The 11164-nt window shown below is 37.7% G+C and overlaps 1 protein-coding gene across 2 annotated transcripts in view; it reads right to left on the minus strand.

Moving 5' to 3' along the window:
• Window positions 1–600: 600 nt before the first annotated feature.
• The window catches only part of RORA (RAR related orphan receptor A), a 492964-nt gene continuing 482400 nt past the window's right edge, over window positions 601–11164 (minus strand). For both annotated transcript variants that reach the window (XM_075345593.1, XM_075345594.1), the window contains 3 exons: window positions 10350–10460; window positions 9504–9616; window positions 601–7861 (listed from right to left, as the gene is read on the minus strand). In XM_075345593.1, the coding sequence (XP_075201708.1) occupies window positions 7697–7861; window positions 9504–9616; window positions 10350–10460 (389 nt within the window). In that variant the 3' untranslated portion in view covers window positions 601–7696. The remainder of the gene's footprint in view (window positions 7862–9503; window positions 9617–10349; window positions 10461–11164) is intronic.

An 11164-nucleotide genomic window follows, 5' to 3' on the forward strand; every position in this document is an offset into this window, starting at 1 on the left:
TTGAATTCACAGTCGCTGGGCACTTAATTTATCCTAGTGATGTCTATAAACTAGGAAGATTTCTGCTGAACTGTTCAAAACTAAGCTTTCACAAAAAATGACAAAAAAAAAGAAAGAGAAAGTCAAAATAAAGTTTAAGATTCCAAAGGTTTTCTTAAAGAGGACTACCCACCAGGATTTTCCTATATAAACTAAAGCCATGGCTATACTGGCACTATCATGCTGATTCTAAACATACCTTTAGTTGTGATATCGGATGTATATTTTCTGAAATACAGGCAAGTAAAGTTTGTTAAATACACTTATTTGATTGATAGCAGCTACAGAATAGGTGGGTTGTGTTTTGATCGTTATTCTCACCCTGTCTGCCCGCCTGTCCTTCCTCCCCCTGTGTCTGTTATTACAGGTGGAGGAGGGAGGAAGGAAGTACACGGGGAGGAAAAACAGGCAGGCAGACAGGGGGGAGAATAACGAGCAAAACACAACCCTAGATATTCTGTAGCTGCTATCAATCAAATAACAGTGTACTTAACAAACTTTACTTGCCTATATTTCAGAAAGTATATATCCGATCTCACAACTAAAGGTGTGTTTAGAATCAGCATGATAGCACCAGCATAGCACTGGCTTTACACCTTATATATGAAAATCCTGGTGGTTGGTTCTCGTTAAAGGGGCACTCGCAGTACAAATACTACTCCTTAATCTGTTATAGTGAATATGTGTTTAAATACTTAACCATCGCTGTTTTCTTTGATTCCCAGCAACGTTCCATATGGTTCCTCTGAACCGAGAGACTGCTATTCCGATTAGTCGGATCATACAGTGTATTATGTAAGGATTACTTTCTCAAAACTATGAGAGCCTCGATGGGAGGCTTACATTAGAAAAACAATGGCTGGTTAACACAGAAGACGTGTGAGCTATCTAGTCTAAATAGTGGTCACTTAGTTCAGAAGAGGTAGGTGGTGGCGCTGAGAATCGGAGAAGATGGCGATTGATAGGTAAACACATATACACTACATACATACATAGTTATAATAGACTAGGGAATAATATTGCAGGTAGGAGTGCTTCTAGAATCATGCAACATCAAATATTGTGTAATCAGTTGTGCCATCCAATAACACATGCAATATGTGTTACTGTCATATATGGGTTATATTATTCACTTAATACAACTTGCATAAAGTCAAGGAGGGCTGTAGATATTTTAGACCGGAAAAATAAGTTTCTCAGCAAAAGATTATCACTCCTGCTGTGTCCCATCCACAGTAAAGTGCCTGCTCAGCTTATGTTATATATATATATATATATATATATATATATATGGCAGAGTGAGCAGCAGGCACCACTTATTATTGGGCAAAACAATATATAATATCCTTATAGTCATCATTGTCCACAGATCCCATAGCTCATGGATGATCTGTTGAGATAAATATGTATGGGCAGCTTTACAGTGTATACATATGTATTTATACAGGGAAATTTAGTAGAGAATGCCGTCTGGCACCAAATGACATAAATAACAGTAGTCAATGTAGAACCAGCCACATAAAAAAGGTCATTACAACCTCAAAGCCAATAAATAGACACTATTCAATCAGATTGGTGGACGAAGCTTCTTTTATAGCTCGTTTTCTGCAGTTTATGTGGTTTTGTGCATTATCTGAATATTAGTCAAAAATAAAAACATTGGACAAAGGGACAAGGGAGAACTTTCCATTGTGTAATGAAGGATAACTGACATGTTTTTCCCTTTACAAAAAAAAGTTTAATTGCAGGATCATGACCGCCCCTTTCTGGCATCTTCTCCAATGTGACAGCCTAGCGAGATGGATGAGTAATTCCCTGAGGGAGCAAGGTGTATTTATATATTTTACATATTCTATTTACATATTGCACATTAGAAGGAATGGGGAAAAGTGCAAACAAAATGGTTTTACAGAAGGATTCATGGAATGTTTCAAAGCAAATACAATTCATAAAAGAGGGAATAATGCAAAATGAACGTGCTGCAGTCAATAGCAAGGATGAGTAGACTCCTGAGTGGGCAGTATTCAAGTGCTCAGTCATCTCATACCATGTACCTTCACCTAGAGCCAGGTCTATAATGTGTATGTGATGAATGCATGACGTTAAATTAATTATTTAAAGGCTCCGATTTAATTTATACATGTGATATTGTAATAACCATTTCCCTATTTACACACCGGTATGGCAGCTTTTCAAAGTAGGTATTAAAATTAAAGGAAACCTGTCACTTACTCACCAGGCTGATGGGTGTCGCTGGTCTTGATCCGGCACCTCCTATCTTCTTATGATCACCATCTTCCTTCCCTGCTCTGTGTGGATGATGCATCCTAAGTCATCCACACCGAGTCTTCCATTATGCTCCTGTACACACGCACTTCTCTCTGCCCTGCTGAGGGCAGATCAAAGCATTGCAGTGCGCATGCATTCTTCAATCTTTCCCCACGCATGCACATTACAGTACTTTTCTCTGTCCCTCAGCAGAGCAGAGAGAAATGTCCATGCACAGAAGGACAATGGAGGACATGTGCGGATGACATAGGATACATCATCCACATGAAGCAAGAAAGAGGACGGCGGTGGATGGAAGAGAGCAAGCTCCGGATCAAGACCAGCGACGACCATTGGACCAGACCGTCCCGCAGGTGAGTAGGTGACAAATTCCCTATAAGAAATAAAAAACAAACACCCAATTATGATGAACGTAAACCATAAAGGATATGGACTTCTTGAGGTGCAATTTTTCATGTATTATTTGGAATAATGTTATCTTAATTTACAGTTTTGCTTCTACAGCCTGTATGTATCACAGTAAAAGTCAAGTTCAATTTTGATGTGATAATAAATACGCTTAGAAGATGGTTTAGAGGCAACATAAAACTTACAAACCCTGTGACCTTAAAATGCTTAAGATGGACTCGCTGTTAGTTATTCCACAGCTCGAAATATACTGTGATACATAGAAGCTGTAGAAGCTAAATACTCCAAAACGGTTACATATGGACATAGAATGTACCGTACTCTTTGGAATAAGAATTAGCAAGAATTTAGCAATTTCTGAGCCCAAGAAGACAGAGAGAGACTGCAGTATGACGTACAGCACGGAGTGGAGTTGGTACTATACATACTTATGTTCTTTAAGACTTTTAGACGTAAAAGTGCTAATTCGCCAAGAGAGCTGATCATCATATTACACAAAATCAGAAATGTATATTATGTTACAGTCACATGGGCTCCATATTTATCATGGAAGTGCGGCACTCCAGATCACACAAACTGGTGCTTGGATAGGGTCCAACCCCATTAGTGCAATGTAAAATATTGAGCTGCACACAAGAAAAGTGGTTTCCATGAAAATTTATTAACAGGCAAGGTATCTGTGTGACATTAAATAACGTTTTGGTTATCTAACCTTCATCAGATGCACACAAGTTGTGTATCAACCCTTGGTGTAGCCATTAAGCCACAGCGGTGGCGTTCATCACGAGCCTCTTCTCGATGTTCTACATCACAGGCTGATTACAACACATCTGTACCAGCCCACACTGGGGTTGATCCACAACTTGTGTAAATCTGATGAAGGTCTTATGGACCGAAACGCTATTTCTAACTTGCCTGTTAATAAACTTTCACGGAAACCACTTTTCTTGAGTGCTGGATCAATATTTTACAGTCACATGGGCTCAGCCATTGCTAATGCAGATTTCAAGTAAGGAATCATGCCAACAGAACCGGAATACTTAGGTATGTGGGGAAAAGATCAATAAAGTCTTTAATATCTTGCCTTATATCTGTGTGTGTTAGAAGATAAAGGGAGCTGAATAGCTGGAGTAATATGGGTATTTGTGAATGCACTCTAGGCAATCGTATATCTATAGTCTGGACATTATTCTGTAGGCGTATATGGAAATTCTAGCTAAAATTCTTAGCACTCAATCCTTGTATTAATTGCAGCATATTCATCACACCACATTAACAAAAACATTAACACTATTATAACAATATCTGAATACAGCTAAGTGACATTTTGGCTATGGCACATTTAAGAAACTTAAACAATTTTTTTTTGTTAGCTTTTTTTGTATTTTTTTTTTACCAGAGACAGTTCTTGAAAATACAAATTTTAACTTTTGAATGTTTTTTTTTTTCCTTATAAAATTTGTACAATAATCGTTTAGTTTGTAACTTTTTCACATTACAAAAAAATCTGTTTATCATTATGACCGCTAAACAAATCACATTTTTATTGCAGGAATAGTTCAAGTGCCTTTAAATATTTATACAAGGGTTAAAAAAATATACTTTTTAATTATTATTATTATGCTTTCTAAAGTGGTCCAGGCTTTGTATTAAATATTGTAATTTTTATCCCATCCCCACTTTAATTATACGCATCTTAACACTTAAAGCAGCCAGAACATACACACAGACACACAACTGCAAGATTTAAATGGACATAGCCGTTTGGGATTGTACAATCAACAATGGATCCATCAGCCAGTATATTCCTTCCAGGTCATTGTGTCACGGAGCAAAGTATACAAAACTACTAGTGGTTACAATACCGTAAGGTTGATAGAAACACTGTCTAAGGCAGAGAAATAGGCAACCTGAGGCACGCCAGCTGTTGTGGACTATACCAGTCTCGAAACATCAAGAATGTTTGCACCGGAAGCCTAATGAACTGGTACTTCGTTTTTTCCTTCCTAGATGCTAGTTTGGTGTTACCTAAAAAAAAACTCACTGTAGGACCGACATGTACTACTTGACTGGTCAGAACAAATAGTTTCCCTCAAATTTTTTTTTTAAAAAACAAACTCTTTATAGCAGGACATACTACATATTTAGAGACATAATCTTGCTTTTAATGTGTAAAACTAATGTTTAAGGGGACCATAGAATGAGAAAATCTAATTTTTAGCTAAGGGTTTTTCTTGTAAAACAAAATATTGATTTTTTTTCATTTTGGTGCCGTTTCATTGTCTATATACGAATCCTACTCAAAGGGGGAGTCACAATAAGCTGCCATTTTTTGTTTTCTGCAGCTCCCTTTTGAGCTTTGTTGTGTAGACTGTGACAAATTCAGCAGAGCAATCTCATTTTCCTTGGAGGGTGGGGATTTAATAACAAATACCTAACAACTTTTTAAAAGCTAAGAATGGAGAGATGGTAGTCTTTTATTTTGTCCATTTTTATGATAATCTTTCACCACTCCGGTTCTGACGCTTTCCTGCTACTCTGCTGGTTTATACTCCCTGGTTGCACACAACAAGCAGGAAATGTTGGGATGTTATTGCTGCCACAGCAAGCATAGACTAGCAGGGGACTGGGCAGTTTGAAACAGGAGCAGCATGGGATTGGCGAGGTGAGTATTGCTTATTTTATTTTTTTTAAACCCATTTTGAGCCTTTTGGAAAATGGTCAATGTGGACGACCCCTTTAGAATCCCCATCAGTGACTCTAGGTCATGTATTGTAGTGCAATAAATATTAATCATGTCTTTACAGCCATAGAGTGCATAGTGGACTTAAATGCCCATGGATATTAGAAAGAGCATTAGTAGCTGTAATAATGAGATGAAGATAGGCTCACATTTTGTTTTACTTTCCAAATTTTATGATTTAAAAGAAGCAAATTATGCATATCTGTCAAGCCTCTACATTTTTGTCAAAATTTATGCTAAGTTTAAACATTAAATAATTATTGGAGAATTTCGATTGTGCAATCAGCATTGAAATTCTGCCAAGCACAAATGCAACGTGATGATTATCAAACCCATGTCTTGTCCTCTGTTGCATAAATACCCTGAATTGTCATTGAGGATTTTATTAGTTGAAATCTGGGTAATATTTAGACTATGTGTGAGCCCATAAAAGGGTAATTTTAGAATTGAAAGTTATCCCCTGTCCACTTATTGGGGTCCCAAATGATCCTGAAAACAGGACTCTGCACAGATCTGTCTTGAATGGTGCAGAGGTGCACAATGCTCAACCATCACTTCAATCAAGGTCTATGTAACTGCTGGAAAAAGCAGCCTTATTCTCCACATCCAGTGCCCCTTTTCCCAATGGTGGACCTTCCAGCAGTCAGTAAATTATCCCCTAGCCTTTGAATTCTAGGAATACCCCTTTAAGAATGTTGATGTTTATAATACAATGATTACTAAGTCTGAATAGGGGGCATATACATGTCCCATAGCAGCTTCTACACTTCAGCTCCTGCCATGGTTCCTTCCAATATTTTTTTGCTATTGTAAAAAGCACAGTGAGGGAATTCTGAGAAAAAAATGCTGAAAATATATTAGTGGTGTTGCCAGATCGGTCAGTCATATGACAGCAAGCAATGGCTGCAACTCCTCCAATTCTCCCAGGTTGCTAATCTGAAGTATAATGAATTTTTCCATGCAAGAATTTCCACTCATAGTCTTGTATGAGGCTTTATGTCAGTGTCTAAATTTGCAATGAATTAAATTAGAATTATTATTAATTTTTTTTAATACTGCTTTCAATTCATGGGGATTTGTCGAATGTAAGGAGAAGACAAAGGCGTTAATATCACATTAAATATAAAGGATCTTGAAATACATCGTAGAATGGAATATTCCTTACATTCAAGTATTGCTGTCATTTATTTTATAAGGATATTAAGGTAGTAACATATTTCCTTATTGTTCAATTTTAACGAATAAGTTTATTCCTCAATACCAAATCAAATGTTAGCAATTCAACAGCATATAGTGACACTTCTGACATGTTATTTCCAAATGATGACTAGTTCGGGTGCGTTTTGGTAGAAATCGTGCATTAAAGGGTCTGCAAGGTGACACAATGAGACGTGGAGTCTCTGGCAGATGTGCTTTGTCCATCCCACTGCAGTGTTACACACCAATTGTACTGTTATATATTCAATCACCTGGCTGGTCACACATCCCATTGTCATGACACAGGGCCCTATCTAAACCCTGTTGGTACCATCTTTCTGGGAATCGTAAACAGTTTATTTGGACCAGCCTTTCCCTAAACCAATCCCTCAAAAAAAACAGCAGCAGTAACCGCTCCAACACACTCCCAAAAATCTATTGCTTTTTTCACTAAGTCTCAATTTCCTGATGTGCACACAAAATACACATTAAAAAGAACAAAAAAATAAGAGAAAAACAAACAACAAAACCACATTTCACTAAACAAAGGGAGAAGAGCAGTAGGAATTAGTAAAAAGGTGCAAAACAAAAAAGTGCCGTATTGAAACAGACCAGAAGAAGCCTACATCCGGCCCCTACACTTAAAGAAGATCTCTTTAGCCATATAAATGTTCATGCCCAAGTACCCTGTAATACATATATTTATATATAAATATTACTTTGCTTGTATTGCTAGAGACCTCAATAGTCTCATGGTTAAAAATGCAGGTGTGGTTCTCTTACCAGCCTGCCTTGTGATTGGTCCTTAAACTCTCTCCAAAACATCCTGTAAACAATATCCCTGGGGGGTGAGAGGTCAAGGACAAATGTCTCTGCATGTCACCCCTCGCCCTCTCCTCCAGTACCCAGATTTGCGTAAAGTGTCTTGGTTCCTCGTTCTCATGTTCACATACACGAGTGTGTGCACGACTAGACTTTCATGAAACTGTTGTGTATTCCAGGTGTCGACCGTAGACCCTCCTATCCCTCCAGTTGCATGGCTGGCTCGTATTCAGAGGTAAAAAGTTCCTTGTAGAGGGGAGGGAAGTGATGTCTCACAATGTCTGGATATATTGCTTTAAACGCCATGAGTTTCTCTGCGTGACGCCCACACAACGCACGCAGGGTGGAGACTTTGCATATTAACTGCAAAAAAACAACAGAACAACAAAGCTTTTATTATAGAAGAAACAATATCAACCCCTGGAGTTTAATTATACAAAACCATAAACATACCAGACAACATAAATAGCCTAATTACTTTCTGCCGCAGATTAGCTTTATATTACCCATGCTGACATACTGTGTCCATTATCAGCTTATTAGATGCTTTGCTCTCAAATGTTATTTGGAGTAAACGCCCATGGAGTAAATGTATATAATGTTACAAGAAAGTGCTAATTGCAGTTATAATAGTAAGAAAAGTTGTAGTAAAGATAGGATAGCAAATTGTATCATCCAATCTGGTGGTTATTCAGGTTTAAAATGAATAACCTAGTCTAACTCTTAACGGTCGCCTCCTAAGACTATGTATGCATTGTGACTTTGATGCCCTGACAGAGACACTGACGTGTGACAATCTAAAACAGTAAAAATGGGATTAAGGTGGAACCAGGACAAGGCTAATAACTTTAATAAGGCAGACAGAGTCCCAATATGCTTTGTCGGGTCTCCATTTAGGCTGTGTCCACCTTCTTCAAGTTTGCACATTTGAGCCTGTCTCAAGAAGTGGGACACTGCTTAAAGAAAGGTCAGACAGAGTAAAAAGTGACTTTGTGTCATTAAAGTCAATGCAGTTCAAATTTGGAGTGAAAAGGGTTGATAGACTGCTCTGCCGGAGAACAGAGGATCCATGTAGAAGGAATGATTATTTGTCTATGCATTTCAAAGCCTTTTGGCTTCTTCCTCAGGACAAATAATATACCTAATGACTTGTTCCTCAGGACAAATCATAACACTTTGAAACGCATAGAAATATAAAATCATTCCTTCTACATGGATCCTCTTTTCTACGGGAGCGCCGTTAACTCTTTTCTTTCCAAATTTTTACTGTATCGCCACGTGGGTTTTGCTGCAGCCGTATTCACGCCATTACAGTGGTTCTGACTCTCACAACCACTCCAGGTGAGTCCACCCTTACAGCACCTTTGCTGACAGAGTTTTAGATATTTGTGCTTACTGTCTCTTCCAGCACTTTTAATCATTAAAGGCAATGGTCTCATTGAGGGTTCTGTCCAAATCCCATTTTTCATCCCCAACAGAGCCACTGACTTGTGGAAAGAATACAATGTGAACTCGGCTTAAGGATAGACTACAATTTTCAAGTCTTGGATTGTCGCCTTATGTTTAGTTTATTCATGAGTGAGTTACCAGGATATGAGGAAGCCAATCAACCAGGTAAATCTCTTCATACAGACAGCGGGATTTCTATTTTTTTCTGAAGTCATGACGGATATGACTTAATAATCATCCATCATGATCACAAAGTCAATGTAAACACAGCTGACTCAGATTTCATAGCGTTACTTGACTAGAGCTAGAAAGAGATTTAGACACTTGCTTGCATAAACATCAGAAGGTCACAAATGAGTGGCCACCATGATCAGTATTGGGCATACCGACTTCTGATATAGTCGGTTGCCAAATTAAAGGATGCAAAGGGCAAATGGGAACAAGCAATGGGGAGGTGACGGGGGTGAGGGTCAGGTTGGGACAGTCATGACATGTGGTGCACAACTTCCATTTAGCTATGATTCTTGTTCAGAGGAGCATAAAGATGACGGCTCACCTTTGTTAGGATTCCATCCTCACGGTGGTTCTTTTGAAGAACGTGCTGCAGTGTGAGTTGGATCTTCTGCTGGAGTTTCTCAATCTTCAACTTCTCTTGCAGCCATGAACGATCTGATAAAAAATATATGATATGAAAGGCTGTTCTATATATATGTCCAGCATACACTCTGGAAAACTCTTCCATCATATAGTCCTTATGTTTGCAATTGTATGTCCTCCATATACTCGCATTATAAAATAAAAGTTTTACTGTACACACACTCTGAGATGCAGACTCACTTTAATTCTACTATCCATTCAGTATTTTTTGCACATGGTATTTAGACACACTAAAGGCTTTTTTTTTTTTTAAGAATAAATGCTAAGGCAAGATGATATCCAACATGTCTGATCCTTGTTCCCCCAAGCTGATAGCTGTTTTAACTGCCCATTTCAAGCCCCTGAAGAGTCTGGTTTCAACTGCTGCTCAGCAAGAATCCAAACTCAATTTATACCCAGAGTAGAAGAATTTGCTTGTTAAGTAGGAAAGAGTGGAGCAGAGTCAAAGACGGAAAAGGCCCTAACACAGATTGTTTCTAAACAGAGTATTGTAATGAAATATACTGAAAGCAGCTTCTTTGGCAGCTTGAAATAGGCAGTTAAACAGAACCACAGCATGGTGTTTAGGGGAAAATATGGCAAAAAATGGTAATGAAATAAATTACAGAAATTCATTACTTTGCAAGGCTTATCAATTTTTAAAAGTTTAAATTCCATTTAAGCAAACCCAGCTATAAAAATATGACTGTCCTTCAAATTCCAGTAAGCAGGCTTTACACTATCAATAAGTATACGTCACATTTACCTCCTGACATCAACACAAAGGCAGAGAATAGAGCAATTTCATCCTCTGTTAAGTGCAACGAACATAGACTCTTCCCAAACTCAAACACAAAGCTCATGAAGTCTTCACAACCTGCAGTGGAAGAAGAGAAAAAAGAAAACAAAGAGTAAGACATATGCAGACAAACATCACACTCATTGCATTCGTCTTTAAAATGTCTGAACTGCACTTAGCTACTTACATAATACATGAGTGATATGTATAATATATTCCAGTAAAATATAAAAAACATATATATACAGTCGAACCTTGGATTAAGAGTAACTTGTTTTTAAAACGTTTTGCAAGACAAGCAAAGCTTTTTAAAAATGTGTAACTTGGTTTAAGAACAATGATTTGCAATAAGAGCAAATTCCCACCGTGCACACTTCCGATTCCGTCCTTTCACCACGCTCTAACCCGCTCTGGAGGTAACTTTCTGTACATATGTACTGTATACTATATTCTATTATACAGTACATACTATATAGCATGTCTATCAATTTGCATTTGTGGATACAGTATTGTACTTTCTGCTATCCAGTGCAGCACATTACTTGTACTGTAATCTAATTACTTGTACAGTATTCCTACCCCACATTTGGCTTAGTTCCGTCCTTATTTTGGGGAGAATAAATTTGTTTTTTTTTTATGTATTGTACTAAAATAAAGATTGTCATATGTATACATCATTTTTCTCTCTATAGTACCTCCCGCACATCAACAATTCTATTGTAAGCTAACGTGCTTATAGATCCAAAACAAAATAGAATGCATAATATTATTTAAGAAAATAA

This window comes from Anomaloglossus baeobatrachus, chromosome 4, assembly GCF_048569485.1.
Source record: "Anomaloglossus baeobatrachus isolate aAnoBae1 chromosome 4, aAnoBae1.hap1, whole genome shotgun sequence".
NCBI classification, from domain to species: Eukaryota; Metazoa; Chordata; class Amphibia; order Anura; family Aromobatidae; genus Anomaloglossus; species Anomaloglossus baeobatrachus.